This window comes from Podarcis gaigeae (assembly GCF_964106915.1).
Source record: "Podarcis gaigeae genome assembly, chromosome: 8".
NCBI classification, from domain to species: domain Eukaryota; kingdom Metazoa; phylum Chordata; class Lepidosauria; order Squamata; family Lacertidae; genus Podarcis; species Podarcis gaigeae.
In genome coordinates this window covers 79424756-79443063 of record NC_139684.1, presented here as the reverse complement: position 1 = coordinate 79443063, position 18308 = coordinate 79424756, and the positions used below count along the sequence as shown (strand labels likewise).

General features: G+C 46.3%; 1 protein-coding gene and 1 long non-coding RNA gene across 2 annotated transcripts; one reads left to right on the top strand and one right to left on the bottom strand.

Moving 5' to 3' along the window:
* Positions 1-856: 856 nt before the first annotated feature.
* On the bottom strand, positions 857-4055 carry LOC310851840. Its single transcript, XR_014567868.1, has 2 exons — positions 3953-4055; positions 857-1199 (listed from the first exon to the last, which is right to left on the bottom strand). It is a non-coding gene; the product is annotated as an uncharacterized lncRNA (long non-coding RNA).
* Positions 1146-18045, top strand: LOC310851455 (guanylate-binding protein 3-like). Its single transcript, XM_083753898.1, has 11 exons — positions 1146-1218; positions 3955-4163; positions 5295-5422; positions 6593-6702; positions 8326-8528; positions 10964-11206; positions 11416-11696; positions 12657-12869; positions 14352-14454; positions 15592-15785; positions 16563-18045. The coding sequence occupies exons 2-11, from the start codon at positions 3974-3976 to the stop codon at positions 16776-16778; spliced, it is 1881 nt and encodes a 626-aa protein (XP_083610024.1). The 5' UTR covers positions 1146-1218; positions 3955-3973; the 3' UTR covers positions 16779-18045.
* Positions 18046-18308: the final 263 nt, after the last annotated feature.

Here is an 18308-nt window from a genome sequence, read left to right as displayed (position 1 = left end):
TTGAACTGCTAGGTTGGCAGGAACTGGGACAGAGCAACGGGAGCGCATCCTGTTGCGGGGATCCGAACCGCTGACCTTCTGATCGGCAAGCCCAAGAGGCTCAGTGGTTTAGACCACCCCACCACCCCATTTGCATATTTACCTATTTGCGTACACGTCCACCCACCCTGACAACAGAAATCAAGCATGGCTTTCCTTCCCTGGCTTCCGCCTGAAGGTTGCTTACAACTCTCACACATGACTCTGCTGCTCCTACCAGCCAGGTGATTGAGGGGGAGCACCCATTTGGCACAAAGCTACTTCCCTTTGTTATAGGTAAAGGTAAAGGGACCCCTGACTATTAGGTCCAGTCACAGACAACCCTGGGATTGTGGCGCTCATCTTGCTTTATTGGCTGAGGGAGCTGGCGTACAGTTTCCCCAGTAAGTCACCAAGAAGATGGCCTGGCTAGTTCATACCAGATTATAACCCTTGCTGTGGGTCTAGGAGCCCAGGAATTAGGGCTCAGGCATTATACAGAATACTAGTAAAGGTAAAGGGACCCCTGATCATTAGGTCCAGTCGCGAACAACTTGGGTTGCGGTGCTCATCTCGCTTTATTGGCTGAGGGAGCCGATGTACAGCTTCCGGGTCATGTGGCCAGCAGGACTAAGCTGCTTCTGGCAAACCAGAGCAGCGCATGGAAACGCCATTTACCTTCCTGCTGGAGCGGTACCTACTTGTACTTTGACGTGCTTTCGAGCTGCTAGGTTGGCAGGAGCAGGGACCGTGCAACAGGAGCTCACCCCATCGCAGGGACTCCCCCCCCCCAAAAAAAACTCACAACACTAAAATCCCACAAAAGCTAGGCATATACCAAGTTCATAAGTTTGTTCTTCTAGCCAAAGTCCACAACAAACTGGCGCTAGGCAATAGTATTAATAAAATAATACAAAACAGCGTCCATAAAAGGGCATACATAACTGGCAACAGTTCAGAAACACCCAGACCCGTGCTTGAAGGCAGATTAAAACTCAGAAAGGGAGGACGCGGGTGGCGCTGCCGAGAACTCTCCGCTCTTCCAGGAATTCAGCGCTTACAATCAGGAGCTACTTTCACTTTCACTTCCTGGTCGAACAAAAGCCCCGCTGGGCAGGCGAGGAGCCAGAGTTAGCAGGGTCGGCGGGAGGTCTGGGAGCCAGAGGCCGCTACTGCTGTTGCTACTGCTGCTGCCGGGAGGTAAGGAGAGCGCCCGGGCCGCGTTTCGGGCGGACCCCGCCGCGGTCGGCAGTTTCGCCGCGATCCCTCCCAGTTGCTGAACAGCCGCGGAGGCGGAGCTTGGAGAGCCGCCTCCTCGTTTGCCAGCTGCGAGAATCCACACGTGCAATCCCAGCCCTCTTTACCCGGGAGTCATCCTCGTGGCATAGGTGCCAACTCCCTGGGAGCCTGGTGGGTGCGCCATCGCCCACAAAATTCCCCAGGAAGGGGACCGGGCACCCACAAATTTCGGTGCCAGGGTCATGCACGCTGCATGTCACCCACGGCCCCGGGGCCAAGTTGGCACTCCTGCCCCGTGGGGTTAAAGGAAGGCTTACTTCTGAGTAGACGTTGCGCCGGAAAGTTGAGAACCGCTGCGCGAGTGGAGAGGGGGAGAGCCGTCGCCGTCTGGTTTACTTCCGAGCAGACGCGCGGAGGATCGGTTTGCTGGTGCACATGCAAAAGCAGAGCAGCGGCGCTCACAGGGCAGCGAAGGACCGGTTGTTTATTCTGGGATCCCCACCCGAGCTAGTTTTAGCCAGCCATTTGGAGCGGCGCCGAAGCGAAGCTCTTTTTGCTTACGAGGTGCTGCCAAATGTCTCCGCGCGTCTGAGGCTGGTTTAGCGCCAAGCTGCGGGGGGCGATGCGCTCAGGAAAGAGGTTCTAGCCAGGGGTGTCAACTTCAATAAAATTGCGAGGGGGGGGGCAGGTAAGCCTCGCACCACATAATCGATCACATGGCACGGCGTACGCACATCGTTTGATTGGCGATGCGGGGGGGGGGGCGCGACCCCCTCAAACATTTTATTGCGTGGGGGGGGGGCGCGAAGAGACCCATGATGGGTTTTGTGCTTTTGGCACCATTACCCCTTTGGGGCGGGTCTCGTGAGAATCCCACACGAACACTGTGCGGTTTGTGGTTTTGCGCGATGGGATGGAGGAGGTTGCTTTGCCTGCAGCAAAGAGGCCAGTCAACCTTCCGGGTCCTCTGCGTGTCTCTGGGCAAGGCAGGGCCTCGATCCGGAAACCGAAGCAAGTTTTAACTGCCCCAGTAATTATCACAGGGAGGGAGGGAGACCCCACGAAGCTGGTGGTTTTGAAACGGCGTTCCTCGATACACGGGGCTCCCCAGAGATTCTTGGGTGAGAAGTTTGCTCATCGCAGACAAACTGCTCAGAACATAGTTTCTTCCTAATAATAACAGTAACGGGGGGGGGGGGGAGTTTGTCTAAATTGTTTGTACGCCACCTTTGATTTCCAGTAAATACCATGGCAATTTACAGAAAATTAAAAATATTAAACATTATTATCATTATTATTACTGTCACTTCAATATGTGTGGTGTTTTGCAAAAGGTTAATTCCTTGCCTTGAGGACCTTACAGTTTAAAATACACTATGACGCAAGAAAAACGAAGGAAGAGGAGAGAGGTGAAGGCAGCGTTTAAAGGGAGAATACTATTTTAATCATTTCAGGTCCACAAATGCAGGGATGGGGGACCTGCGACCTTCTAGATCAGTGTTTCCCAACCTTGTGCCTCCAGATGTTTTTGGCCTACAACTCCCATCATCCCTGACCACTGGTCTTGCTAGCTAGGGATGATGGGAGTTGTAGGCCAAAAACATCTGGAGGCACAAGGTTGGGAAACACTGTTCTAGATCAAGGGTCAGGAAACTTTTTCAGCAGGGGGCTGGTCCACTGCCCCTCAGACCTTGTGGGGGGCTGGACTATATTTTGAAGGGGGGGGATGAATGAATTCTTACGCCCCACAAATAGCCCAGAGATGCGTTTTAAATAAAAGGACACATTTGACTCATGTAAAAACACGCTGATTCCCGGACTGTTCACATGCCGTATTAGCTTGCCTACCCGTGTTCTAGATGACAGAATAATAGAGTCAGAGAATTATAGATTGGAAAGGAACCCTGAGGGTCAATGCAGGAATCTCAACAGGTGGTCCCCCATCCAAATCGAAACCATACCTGGCCCTGCTTAGCTTTGCGAATTCGTCAGCAGTTTTGTTGCTGCACCCCATTAAGGCAATAAACCATCAAGTTGTTCAAATAGTAATAAAGATAATATCTGGCAAAAGATAATATTTGGCAAAAGGAGTTTAAGGAAATAACAGAAATCACTGGGTTAAAGCTGACCGAAAGTCCAGAGGTAGCATTATTATCTATTTACGATGGGGTGGAAGGTTCGCAGGCTATGAAAGACTTGCTTACAAATTTATTGACAGCTGCACGAATTATGATAGCTAGGAAGTGGAAGGGGCAAACAGAATATAAAATGAAAGAATGGTATAAAGAGGGGTGGGATATAGCTATTAATGATAAAGTAATATGTGCCATTATGCTAAGACGGGGAATATGCAGGAGAAATGATTTTGAGGAGATAGGGAGAGTGTTTGTAAAATTTATACTGTTAAAATGGAAAGAGTTCAAACTATCACAAGACGTGTTGAAATTTTGGGAGGTTAGATAGTTGCAATGTAATGGTCTCAGGGGTGGGGTGCACATTTTTATTATTATATATTTGTGATTATTACTTTGTAAAAACAAACAAACAAACAAACTCTCTAAATATAAATAAATAGCATCTTTCTGATTCTTCTGGCTGCTGGATCCACGCAGCTCATATTTTTGATTCATAGGTGTACATGAAATATATCCCATCGTGACTCTTCCTGGTTTTCCATCTGCTTCCTACCCCAAACAGTACTTTAAGGTTTAGAGCAATGGCGCCCGAAAGCCACATGTCCGAGCCCATCTGCCTGATCGAGAACAGGGACAGGAAGCTCTTCGTCTGTGAAAAGGCCCTTCGCCAGCTCTCTGATATTCACCAGCCGGTGGTGGTGGTTGCCATTGTGGGACTCTACCGAACGGGCAAGTCCTACCTCATGAACAAACTAGCTGGCAGAAACTCAGGTGAGAGAGAAAATGTTTTATGCTGTTTATGAGGTGTTTTATGCTCAAATGGGGGGGGGGGGGGTTGGACCACAGAGTGCCCTTCTGTGCAGAGAGAATCATAGCCTCAGCCCAGTATACCTGAAGGAGTGCCTCCACCCCCGTCATTCTGCCCAGACACTGAGATCCAGCACCAAGGGCCTTCTGGCGCTTCCCTGTGAGGGAAGTGAGGTTACAGGGAACCAGGCAGAGGGCCTTCTCGGTGTTGGTGCCCACCCTGTGGAAAGCCCTCCCTTCAGATGTCAAGGAAATAAACAACTATCTGACTTTTAGAAGACATCTGAAGGCAGCCCTGTTTAGGGAAGTTTTTAATGTTTGATGTTTTATCGTGTTTTTAATATTCTTTTGGGAGCCACCCAGAATGGCTGGTGAAACCCAGCCAGATGGTGGCGTATAAACAACAACAACAATTCAAGGACAGTTAATGTGTTCCAAGGCAACAATTTGGACACAACTTCCACAGGAGTCCAGCATGCCTCTAATCCTGGTTTTCCTGGTACATCTCTTTGGAAAATGTAGAATATTAGTAGAGTATCTGATCTGCATGTATAAGTTCCCAAGTTGAATGTTCCTAGTCTGAAAACCCTGGTGAATTGCTGTCAGTCAGGGTAGTCAATACTGGGTTAGATGGGCTGATTCGGTCTCAGGAACCTTTCTAGTTTCCTAAACAGAAGCCCACTTTTCCTACCACCCTATCCCCCTGTGTGGGAGAGGGAACTGCACCCTTGAAATGTTGTCCCTTGTACAGTGGTACCTCGGGTTAAGTACTTAATTCGTTCAGGAGGTTCATTCTTAACCTGAAACTGTTCTTAACCTGAAGCACCACTTTAGCTAATGGGGCCTCCCAATGCCGCCACGCCGCCGGAGCACAATTTCTGTTCTCATCCTGAAGCAAAGTTCTTAACCTGAGGTACTATTTCTGGGTTAGCGGAGTATGTAACCTGAAGCGTATGTAACCCGAGGTACCACTGTAATCTGTTTAAGACGTAAGAGCCTTCCAAGAGAAAGGGCGTCAGCCCCGTTCCCTGATCTTACTAGCTCACATGTTTCCGGTTTCCTAAATCCTGAAAATTTGATTATCTCCATGGTTAGGTTTCCCCCTGGGTTCTACGGTGCAGTCGAAGACCAAGGGAATCTGGATGTGGTGTGTCCCTTACCCTGGCAGGCCTGGTCAAACCCTCGTGCTTCTGGATACAGAGGGACTAGGCGATGTGGAAAAGGTAATTCTGAACTCTTGGATGGTGCACCTGTTGAATTTCTGCCTAGCATGTACAGGCAAAGGACATAACAGCATTTGTGGCAGGGCCAGGTGCAACATACCTGCCACCGTACCCAGCTGCTGAAGGATCATTGCCAGGTCTACAGAACCAGCAAATGCACACATCAACAGAGATAAATGTTTTATACTCTGAGGCTGAAACCAGGTCTCGGCGAAGGGACTGTGAAAACAAGCAGGTGTGAGGCTGCCGACCTCTTTGTAAACTACAGGAAAGCCCCAAGTGTGACTAAATATTTTGGCTGCTGGGATTTTGATGGCTCAGCACAACTTATGTAATTTTTGGAATTACCAGTCAGTTGAAGTTGAGAGCTGGAGGAAGGTCTATAGTGTGAATCTGGTGCTGATTGCTTTCCCATCCACAATGGTATGGTATAGCAAAGGACAAGCTCGAGCCTATATGAGCAAACATCGCTACACCAATGTTATTTCTCAACTTCCTTGCACACTTGTGCTTTAGAGTTGCCACTTTGTTTCTGGCAACAGAACAGAACAGAAACTGTTTAGGGAAGTTTTTAATGTTTGATGTTTTGTTGTATTTTTAATATTCTGTTGGAAGCCTCCCAGAGTGGCTGGGGAAACCCAGCCAGATGCACGCGGTATAAAATTATTATTATTATTACTATTACTATTACTATTACTATTATTATTATTATTATTATTATTATTATTAAACTTGGGAAGCTTTTCTCTGGCATGGGAACAAGTGTTGGGCAAAGCTTCCCCTGCTTGATTTTGACGTGACTAGCTGCTGTTAAAAACCCAGAATTGGGGCTCAAAGGAAGGGAGTTTAGGGACAGCCCAGCACCAACAGCACTTTGGTTCTCAGTAGTGCAACTGTGTCAGCGGCAGTCCTTAGCCCACTACACCAGCTTTCCCAGGGCCAAGTAAAAGCAACAAATAACCTGAGAATGAATCAGTACTTATGTATTGTGCAGCTCAGTTGGTTAGAGCGTGGAGCTGATAATGTGAAGGTTGCAGGTTCGATGCCCACATGGGACAGCTGCATTGTATTCCTGCATTGCAGGGGGTTGGACCAGATGATCAATACTTGTAGCAACACTGCGGTGAAGGGGAGAAGCAGAACCTAACAGCTTTCTTCTTCCTTTCTTAGGGCGATACTCAAAATGACACCTGGATCTTCGCTTTGGCTGTGCTCCTGAGCAGCACCCTGGTCTACAACAGTTTTGGTGCCATTGACCAACAAGCTATGGATCAGCTTCAGTATCCTTCTCAAGCACTTACTCTGATTTTCATTTGCCGGAGGGAGTTTGAGGAAGTCCTGTACTGGCTCTCTCTCCTTAGGACATTGCCTCTTGTTACCCTAGAGCGGTAGAAAATCTTTTTCAGTCCAGGGGCCACATTATTTTATGTGCAACCTTCCAGGGGCCATGTGTCAGTCGTGGGTGGGGTCAGAGACGAGAGTGTGCAGAACAACGGGTGCAACTCTAACCTTTGTATTGTTAGGTTTTCAACCTTTTTTGGTATTGTGACCCACAAGTCCACAGAGCAAGCCAGCAGTAAATCATACCGTTCAAAGTTGGTGATAATTTAGAAGAGGAGGAGTCAGACTGGGAAGTCTCAGAAGATGAGGAGGTTATGTTAGCCCCAAAATGGAAAATGAGCAAGCTTCCAACCAAAGAAGAATGGCAACTTAATTTGACAGAATATGCACAACCTGTAGGCTTAGCATACAGAGTAAGAGAACAAGAAGAACATACATTTAAAGAAGATTGGGAAATGTTTATTGAATATATGGAAAATAATTGTGCCCAGCTGAAAACGGTGGCAACATTAAGACAAATTCAACAGTGTAAATGAGTTTTGATGGATGCAATAGCGGTAAACTGATTGGTATAGTTTTTTTGTACAATATGCAGGGATTTAAGATATGTAAAATGAACCATGAAAAGAGAAGAGAAGTCATTGATATCTTAAGGATGTAAAATGAGAATCTGAGATTGTAAAACAGAAAATTTAATAAAAATTATATACATTTAAAAAAAGAAGATGAGGAGGTAACAGGGTTTAGTGAGCAGGAAGAATCTGTGGCAGAGAGCAGTTCACAATCAAAGGCAGAGCCAAAGCCGGTGAGTGGGAGGATGCCAAGAGGAAGATGAGTCAGGTCGATGAAAAGTCACAGGAGTCTCCCCGTCCTGCTGCTACAATCTTCCCTCCCCACTTGTCTCCCAGAACCAGAAGAGGGCTGAAATGGGCAGAGCAGCAGCAAGTTGCATGTAGGCGCAGTCTCTAATTGTTTGGGGAAAGCCCTGGAGACGAGGGACTTAGACTGCTATGGGAAGGCGAGGACTTTCATTCTCAGCAATGGATTCATGGGGCAAGACCTACTGGAGGTGAGCTGCTGCTCTCCTTAGGCCTGATACTCAACCAAGTTTGTGAAGATCCTGCTTTTGCTAATAAAGAGTTAACTCACAACTTTGAACATCTTTGACATCATTTTCTAAAACTGCCATCCATGTGCCACATAAAGTTGAAGGGCTTTTCTCTCCTGTTGTAACTTTGTTTTCCTGTGGCAATAATTTCAAAGCAGGCCACCCTTGGGGGCGGGATGGGGGGGGGAAGAGGCATGGAAAGGGCACATTGTGAGGACATCATCACCACAAATGCAGCTGCATGAGGATTTGTTCTGCACATGCAATGGAAAAGGTTAATGAGATGGCGCTCCAAAATATGCAGCAGTTTAAAGGTACAGGACCTTTCTCGTTTGCATCAAACTGTCTGTTTTGTATTGCATGGCTGTATTGCGTGGTGGGGGTATTTTGAGGGGCTGCTTGTTCTCCCCCTGTGCAGGCAACTGGTCTCTTGATTCCTAAACCTGGCCAACAGCTATGTGACAGAGCTCACGGAGCGCATCAAAGCCAAATCGGCCCCCGGGGGCGGCAGTGAGGGACTGGAAGACTCTGCTGAGTTTGTCCGCTTCTTCCCAAGTTTCGTCTGGGCCTTGCGGGATTTCACCTTGCAGCTGGAGCTGAATGGGCACTCCATCACTGAAGACGAGTATCTGGAACATTCCTTGAAATTAAAGAAAGGTACTGACAGCGGCGGGTGAATTCAAAGGCTTTCCCCAAAGAATTTCAGGAGCTGCTGTTTGTTAAAGGTCCCCTTCCCAGAGTACAGAGTTCCTTGGGAAGGAGTATTGGTTGTTAAACCACTCTAGGAATTGTAGCTTTTTGGGGAGATTAGGGGTCTCCTAACAACTCTTCGCACCCTTAACAAACTCCAGTTCCCGGAATTCTCTGGGGGAAGCCATGACTGGTCAAAGTGGTATCATAGTGCTTTGAAGTATTGTGTGAATGTGGCCTTAGTTTAATACCAGTCTAGGTGTGTTAACGTCATGTCTTTACTACCTAGCAGAGTTGTGTTTCAAAGCAGGTTTGATGTGTTTACACATCACATTTATTTGAAACAGTTGCAGCTTTCCTCTGCACAAAATTCCTCCCAAGAAAACACAATAAAATACTGTATATAAACTGTTTCAAAGGGGTAGCCAAGTTCCTCTGTTGCAGCAAACACAACTGAACCTTGCTAGCTTACTAACAGCTGTAGGAATAACTGAGACATAGGTTGAATGTGAGTGAGCTATGCGGAAGCAAGCTAATTGGCTAGCTTGGCAGAGCCTCTTTTATTGGCAAAAATCAACAGTTGCAAAGCAGTAGTGAAACCACTCTGAATTTTAACATATTTCCATCTAAGCACATTCCCAGCATTAGCAAATACACATGTCAGCCAGTGTTTCCCTCAAATGTCCTCCCCTGATACTTGATAACATCTGCTTTCCCCCGCCATGCTCAAGCCAAGCGATATGTCTAAGCAAACAGTTTGTGAAAGGACAAAAGGTCAGGGGGGAAACCCTGTTTTCTAGCCAAGAAGGCAAAAGGTCAGGGAAGCAAGCATAACACTCCTTGACATGCTGTGGCACGTCTTTGCGCGAGGTTTGCCTTTGCAAAACGGAGTGTTACCCCCACAAACAGCCAGCTCTGGTAGGCCCCAGTCAGCATGGGCATTGCTTAGGGATGATGGGAGTTGCAGTTCCATGACACCTAGAGGGCACTAGGCTGGCTAACCCACCTTTGTATCTTGCATGTGTGTGTAGATCTGCCAACTTGGGATAACATTCCATGCACCTGAGAAAGTAAGCTTATGTCATAACATACTTGCTAGTCTTTAAAGTGCATGAGACTGTTGTTTTTAGTATACAGTGATACCTCGGGTTACATACGCTTCAGGTTACAGGCGCTTCAGGTTACAGACTCCGCTAACCCAGACATAGTACCTCGGGTTAAGAACTTTACTTCAGGATGAGAACAGAAAATGTGCTCCGGTGGCGTGGCGGCAGCAGGAGGCCCCATTAGCTAAAGTGGTGCTTCAGGTTAAGAACAGTTTCAGGTTAAGAACAGACCTCCGGAACGAATTAAATACTTAACCCGAGGTACCACTGCATATATTTAAAAACACTCAGAATTCATAATGCATCTGAAATTACTAGCTGTTGCTTAAAACTTAGAAACTTAGAAACTTAGAAACTTGTGCCTATAAGCTTGCCATCTACAATTAGCTTTAAGAGTCAGAATGGGGGGGGGGGGGAGCAAGAAAGTGTTGTGTGTCTATGTACTTAATAAGAATAACCATGAAGTATAGTATGCCTTCCCTTCTGTAGTATGAAATATCCGCCTTGCTCAAATCCCACTTTTCCTCTTCCATGTTCCAACCCACTGGTATCTTTGCATTTCCACATGCCATTTCAGATTTACCCACAAGCTCCCCATCTCCTGTTAATATTTGTACTGGTACTGTATTTGTTAGAAAATGTATTTTACAAAGAATGATTTGTACTGGGGGAAAAGAAAACCTATGTAATGTAACAGCTGCAGAATCTTGTGACTCCGATTAAGGTCACAGAAATGCTGACTCATTGCCTTGTTAATTTGTTAAGTCCCTTTAAAAGTGAGTGTGTTTCTTATATAGGAGGGGAGGGAGTTGGAGGTTGTCTTGTTGTTTCATTGACCAACAACAACAACAACATGGGAGTGTGGAAACTTCAAGCAGATGCTGTGTCTGGAGGAGTTTGTGAGGACAGACAAATCAGCAACTGAGTGGTTCTCAACCTGTGGGTCCCCAGATGTTGTTGGACTACAACTCCCATCATCCCTGAGCTCTGGCCTTGCTAGCTAGGGGTGATGGGAGTTGTAGTTCAACAATATTTGGGGACCCACAGATTGAGAAAGGCTGTCATACACGGCTATGAAAGAGTTTTTGAAGCAAGAAGATCCTCTTTGGGGCTCAAATGCATTGTACTGGACTTTATATGCACAAATAATACTGATTGTTAACAGCTGCAACCCTGCAAGTAAAGAGTCATCTTCAGAGTCCTGTGTCTGGAGGCTACTTCATCACGAAGGCTTTGAGGGTGAAACCCCTGCATGACTCTGGAAAATGGCTAACATCTCCATCTTCTTCCTTCCAGGCGACGCCTCTGATGTTCAGCTGTACAACCTGCCTCGCAAATGCATACGGATGTTCTTCCCCACTCGGAAGTGTTTCATTTTTGACAGACCCACCACTAGGAAGAACCTGCCCCATCTGGAGTCGATGCAGGAGAGCCAGCTGGAGCCCGACTTTGTGGAACAAGCCGGCCACTTCTGCCGTTACATCTATAGTACATCCAAGGAAAAGACCATCCCCGGAGGACACCTTGTCAATGGCCGCTGTGAGTCCTGGTAACTCTGTGGTTGTCCTCAGACTAGCTGGTTGGCAGCTGGATGGCCCTGTGCACCTGCCATAATTGCCCCAGGGAGGAGCTTGGGATCTGGCCCACCATCCTAGCTACTTGGGTTTGCATTGCAATGGGCCACTCTGAGCACAGGCAGTTCAGTGTGTCTTCCCACAACTAGCTCCTTTTCTTTTCCCCCCTGGTAGTGCTGGCGAACCTAGTGACGACCTATGTGGACACCATTCGCAGTGGTCAAGTGCCTTGCATGGAGAGCGCAGTGCTGGCCTTGGCTGAGATTGAGAACTCGGCTGCTATCCATGATGCTACTGTGCGCTACGGGGAGCTGATGGATCAAAAGCTGAAGCTTCCTACAGAGACGGTCCAGGAGCTGCTGGGGATCCATGCCGAGTGTGAGAAGGAGGCCCTGCAGGTTTTCCTGGCTCGTGCCTTCAAGGATGACCAACAACGGTTCCAGGTGGAACTCATGGTAGGTTGTCCCTTGATATCTTCGTCTTAAGAGGTGGTACATTGAGAGTGTCTGTCTGGTTGCAAAACAAACATGGAGCAAACATGTTAAGCCTGGACGGTTGGAGAACCACTTGGATTTCATTTGGATGGCTCAGACTAAAAAGGCTTGTCTTGGCTTATTTGTTGGTTTGAAATGATATTTATATGTAGTGTACATTGATTTTATTCAGATTTTTTTAAAATGAATTTTTAAATTTTGTTTTACAAGTTCATTCGCAGAAAACTATTCTTGCAAATATTAAAATTTAACACAAGATTGTTTCGAATCCTAGGACTTCCTCCTTCCTCTCTGTGGGTTCATTGAAAAACTTTTCCAGCTGTCCATCCAATTTACAGTCCTCCATTATATCCAAAGTCTATACAGTGGTACCTTGCGTTGCATACGCTTCAGGCTACAGACGCTTCAGGTTACAGACTCCACTAACCCAGAAATAGTACCTCAGGATAAGAACTTTGCTTCAGGATGAGAACAGAAATTGAGCAGCAGTGGCACGGCAGCAGTGGGAGGCCCCATTAGCTAAAGTGGTGCCTCAGGTTAAGAACAGTTTCAGGTTAAGAACGGACCTCTGGAATGAATTATGTTCTTAATTCGAGGTACCACTGTATATCATTGCAAGAGTTATTCAAGAGTTCAAGTGTTTACAGTGGTCTTTCAAGTACAATCTATATTTGTCCCATTCTCTGTTGAAGTTTTGATCCTCTTTCCTTAGTTTTTCCCATGCTGCAAACTGTATATTATACCCAAATATCCAGATTTTTTTCCACCACACGGGAATCTTTGGGTGGAGGGTGGTTAAGAAATGTCTTGAACAATTTTATTCTGAAAATAAATCTGTGGCACACAAAGTCTGTTCTCCCAGACTAGAAATGTTTCGATGTGCTTAGCTATGTCTCAGCTTTATTTTGTTTGTGTTGCCAGAAAACCATGGAGCAGATGAAGGAGGGCTTCTGCCAAAAGAATGAGCAGGAATCTTCAAAACTCTGTTGGGCTGTGTTGATGTCCTTGTCTGGGGAGCTGGAGGAAAAGATCAAACAGGGGGTTTACTCCTGTCCTGGCGGTCACAAGCTGTTTTCGGATGACCTGAAGGAAATGGAACAGAGATACCACCAAGAACAGAAGAAAGGAGTGATGGTGAGGAAGGGGAGGGCTGCTAAATGAACATCTTAAAGGGGCATTGTAATAGCTCGGCTAATTGGAGGGTGGGGGTGCACTCCAAATCATGGTATTCTCAGAATTCAAATTGCCAAAACCTGAAAACACATTTCATAGGTGTGGCTGAAATAGGTGCAAAGTTCACATCTGAGTACCAGAGCTGGAGATGGGGTACTGAAATTGTGACTGGGGAAACCCAGCCAGATGGGCAGGGTATAAAACAACAACAACAACAACTCTTGCTACACAATTGCACCATTTTTAAAATTCTGAATCCATGAAAAATTAAGGCTTGTCTGACTGCAGTCTTAATAGCTCATTGTTCAACCCGGTAGCAAACAGAAAGGCATACAGCTGAAACAAGCTCAGATTCCTGCTCCAGTCAAGAGACATATAAAAAATAGACTGGGAGAGAGATTGTGGGAGGTTGTTCTGCTTCCCCTAGCAATGTGCCTGAGCGTCTCAATTTAGGACCTATGTAGATGTGACACAGGAAGTCCACAGTGCTTTGAATTTGACTTAAAATCAATTGCTAGAGATTGCAGATTGGACTAGAACACAGTGGCACTGAGAGATCCTTGCGTTATGGGATATTTGGAGGGCTCTTTAGATCAGGAAAGCAGATGACCTTTTCTTCCATCCTGGCTGCTCTGATGTGATGTGCAGTCTCCAGCAGTGTTAAGTAACTTTCAGAATGCTAGCAGATCCAGTCACAGGCATCCCTCAACATATCTGCTTAGGCTCTTAGAGGGCCACAATTCTAGGGGTGAATAATACAGAGGACGCGGGTAGTGCTGTGGTCTAAACCACTGAGCCTCTTAGGCTTGCTGATCAGAAGGTTGGCGGTTTGAATCCCCACGATGGGTTGAGCTCCCATTGCTCTGTTCCAGCTCCTGCCAACCTAGCAGTTCGGAAACATGCCAGTGCGAGTAGATAAATAGGTGCCACTGTGGTGGGAAGGTAAACAGCATTTCTGTGCACTCTGGTTTCTGTCACGGCGTTCCATTGCACCAGAAGTAGTTTAATCATGCTGGCCACATGACCCAGAAAGCTGTCTGTGGACAAACGCTGGCACCCTCGGCCTGAAAGCAAGAGGAGCGCTGCAGCCCCGTATTTGGCTTTGACTGGACTTAACCATCCAGGTGTCCTTTTTAATACAGAGGTAATAGAAGAAGGAAGTCCACAGCCCTCAGCTGCAGGATGAGATCTACTTTGTGCCTGAAATGAAAGGGGTTCCTGCCAGGGTGTCATATGCCATCTGGGCCATCTACCTTCTCACAGTCCGTGCTTCAGACAGTCTCCCTTCCTCTTTACTATTAACATCACTGCAGAAATATTTGTGCATTTGTATTTCTCCTTTCTCACCTTATCAAGCAAAAATGGGAAACTTGAAGCAGGCGGGGGACCCAATCTGTTTTAGCCGGCCTCTCTTCATTCACTCTGCTGACTCTTGTGTTGCAGGCAGAGACAGTCCTACAGCAGTTCCTCAAGGAGAAGGAGAATGTCAGCAGAGCCATACTGCTAAGTGATCAAGCTCTGTCAGAGAAAGAGAAGGAAATGGCAGGTAAGGGGATGGTAAAGTAGCATGCGTGGGGCAGTGGTCAACAATGTGGCTCCCTGGAGGTCTCCCCTGGGGCCCATGAGGACTCTGGGCCTCCCCACATGCTGCCCACTTGGTCATGAGGTTGTGGGTGTGGCTGTCTTTTTACCCCTTGAAAATGACACAGAAGCATGTTGGAAAAAGCGACATTTTCTCCCACTTTCTCTTTCAGCTCTATGTGCTTTTCAAGGCTGATGGTATAGGGTTGTATATTATTATTATTATTATTAATAATAATAATAATAATAATCTGCTTACAAAAAGCTTTGGCAGAGGTTTGATTAGATCCAACATTTGTTGAGCATTTATTGTGATTTGTTTATGACAATGAACATTCATCCTGACTTGCTTGTAGGGTGCTTAGACATTTTCCCTTTTACTCATTCACATCCCACAATTTTCAGTTCAATTGCCTGTCACTTTCCTCACAGCAGAAAAAGTTCTTTTTCAGGTTACGGACACGCCAAAACTCAGAAGTACCAGAACGGGTTACTTCTGGGTTTTGGTGGTTGTGCATGCACAGAAGCGCTAAATCACTCTTTGCGCATGCGCAGAGATGCTGAATCGCAACCCGTGCATGCACAGATGTGCCCCTGCAGGTTGCAAATGCTGTAGATTGCGAACGTGCACCCCACACGGATCACGTTCGCAACCCAAGCATCCACTGTACTAGGAAATTTAGGTTTGCACGTTCAAGTCAATTAATGAATTCTGTTGCCCTAGCGCAAGAATTCCACTTAAAAAAATAAACTTTTTCTGCTGTTAGGAAAGTGACAGGCAATTGAACTGAAAATTGTGGGATGTGAATGAGTCTGTAACCCGAGGTATCACTGTATTCACTTGAATCCGTCCCACAAACTACTGCTCTGGAGTATTTATTTCTGCTACTACTTTTCTATTTTCTAGTTGCTTTGGGGCTTTTTGCTTTCTCCAAATACAGATATGAGCATTAACAAACTTCAAGCAGTAATTCTGGCCCCTTTAACCCTATTTTAGCCAAACCCAAACTCCATAGCAGTCAGTAACCGTGGAACAATATCTTGTGACGCTGCACAAACACCTGCAGTTATTCGTTCTTCCTTTTTTTCATTCCCGGGACAGAGGCGAAGGCAAAGGCTGAAGCTGCGCAGCGAGAGCAGGAGATCCAGAAGCAGAAGCAAGCTGAGCTGGAACAGAAGATGGAGGATCAGAAACGGAGCTACGAGCTGAACATCCGTCAGCTGGAGGAGAAGATGGTGAAAGAAAGGGACAATCTGTTGAAAGAGCAGAATATGATGATGGAGAGTAAACTCAGGGTAACTATCACAGGCCCATCTTGGGCCTCTTCTCTTTTTGCAACAAGCAAGCACAAGAACACTAGTTTGGGTGGTTCTGGAGTTCTGTGCTTCCTTACAAAATGGATCAAGTCAGGCTCAGGGGCATGTTAGCTCTCTTCCTCACAAGCCCAGGGCCCCTATCTAATTTAGTTAGCAGTGTTTTTCCTGGTCAGGCATCCTTGCGAGACACACTCAGCTGTGGAGTGAAGCTTCTGGGGTTGGAAGGAAGTTCTGAGCCATCTCCTTGACTGTCAAGTGGCAGACAATGATGTTAAAAACTTAAATTCCATTCAATTATATGCCTTCTTTAGAACACCAGAATAAAGCTTTTGCCTTTCAGTTTGGCTGGAAGTATTCTTAAGCACGGGACATGGGTGGTGCTAGGACTTGCCGATCAGAAGGTCGGCGGTTCGAATCCCCACAACGGGGTGAGCTCCCATTGTTCAGTCCCAGCTCCTGCCAACCTAGAAGTTCAAAAGCACGTCAAAGTGCAAGTAGATAAATAGGTCCTGCTCTGGTGGGAAGGTAAACGGCGCTTCCGTGTGCTGCTCTGATTCGCCAGAAGCAGCATAGTCATGCTGGCCACATGACCCGGAAGCTCTACGCCGGCTCCCTCGGCCAATAAAGCGAGATGAGCACCGCAACCCCAGAGTCGGTCACGACTGGACCTAATGGTCCTTTACCTTTTTATTCTTAAGCACACCGAAAGCCGAATCACACCCCTTTGCTTTTGATGTGAATGCTCTCTTTTTACAGGAGCAAGAGGCTTTGCTGAAGGATGGATTCCAGAAAGAAGCAAATCGACTAAATGGGGAGATTAATCAGCTGAGACAACAGACTGAAAATATCAAGAAGCCATCTTGGTTTGCTGGGGTGTTGGGTGGTCTGGTAGATGTTGTCACATGTTTTTTGCCTGGTATTGTCCCCAGACTTGCTGGATTGCTGGCTTCTAACTTTATAAAGCGCTTGTGATCAAGCAGGAAAAGGCCTACAGATCAATTACATTTGTCATGAGACAGTGGTGGTGAAGGCATCCTCTTCTATTTCTCCCTGTGTCAGTTTCAGTCTCAGTTTATTGATTAACTTTTCTAGTAAGGCTGTTTCCCATACTACTTGATACCAGTGTTCCATGTTTATTCCTGACAGGTCCGACCAGTGTCTGCCTATGATGTTTCTGGCTGCTGAGAGTAGGTGGGCTATGAGTTCTTCATAGTGTGAGTGGGCATTGCTATCTTGGAAGATGTTTAGTAGGGCCAGTTCTGGGGTGACTTCTAGTACCTGTTTAGTTATTTTGCTTCTTTCTTGTATGACTGTTGCCCAGAAGAGTTTGGTTTTGGGGCAGTCCCACCACATGTGGAAGTATGTGCCTGTGGAGGTGCAGCCTCCCCAGCATTTTGGCGAGGTTCCTGGGCATATCAGCACCAGTTTCTGTGGTGTTAGGTACCATCTGTATATTGTGGATACCATCTCCTTGTCATGTCCTGTTGTTGTTAGGAGAAGGTTTTCGAAGGTGGCCAAGGGCCTAGTAGCTGTTGATTTTACTACTGGATTATTTAAGAAGGCGTGTAGTTGGTGGTGTGTTAGCCAGGGCATTTGGGTGTCCCCTAGTTTATCCCCTTCTGTTGTTCCCTGACACACCCACCTATTAATATATTTGCCAGGATTTCCCCACCCTCCCCATCGGAACTGACACTTGCTTTTTCTTCTTCCTTGGCATTTGTATGATTAAGTTAATAAGCAAAAAGGAAGCTGTAAAAAAATTCCACTTGCGAGTGGGAGGCAAGAATGCCTTCCAAGATTGTATTGAAGATGCAGATTGTGTGCAGATTTCCTTGAACGCTTTATAATGGTGCTGTATTTGTCAAAGGCAACCTCTTTATGAAGTCAGTTAGCTACTTGCATGCCTGTTGCCTACGAAGAACTTTTTGCCATACAGTGCCTCAGGTCACACCAAAGCCACTATCACGAAGAAAGCTGCTGTGTTGATGTAGCCTGAGTGCCATATTGCAGTATTAGCAGAGTGATGCTTACCACAGGCTTGACCTGAAAATGTGGTTGGGTGCAGATTTTAAGCCCATGGAAGCTTACAAATTTGACCGTCACATTTGAGGGTAGGTTTAATTGCTGGATTTGAAATATGCCTGTTTGCTTTGATCTTGTACTGTACACTTGTTTTTTTTCTTGTTTTTTATGTGAATAAATGTCTGGCAAAATAATAAAATAATTCTGGAGTTCACAACATTGCATTTTTAATTGTGTGTTTCATTAAAATTTATTGTGGCATGGGAGAAGAGGTGGCTTATTTATTTATTTAACTTTTTTCTCCCAAGAAATTCAAGGTGGCATACTCCTCTCACTGAATCTCCACAACAGCCCTGTGTGGTTGGTTAGGCTGTGGGAGGCTTTGAATGCCCCATGGTCATAACCCAAGTGTTGTGGTCATGTGGGGATTCAAACCCTGGTCTCCCAGGTCTTTGTCCAACACTCTTAACCACTATACCA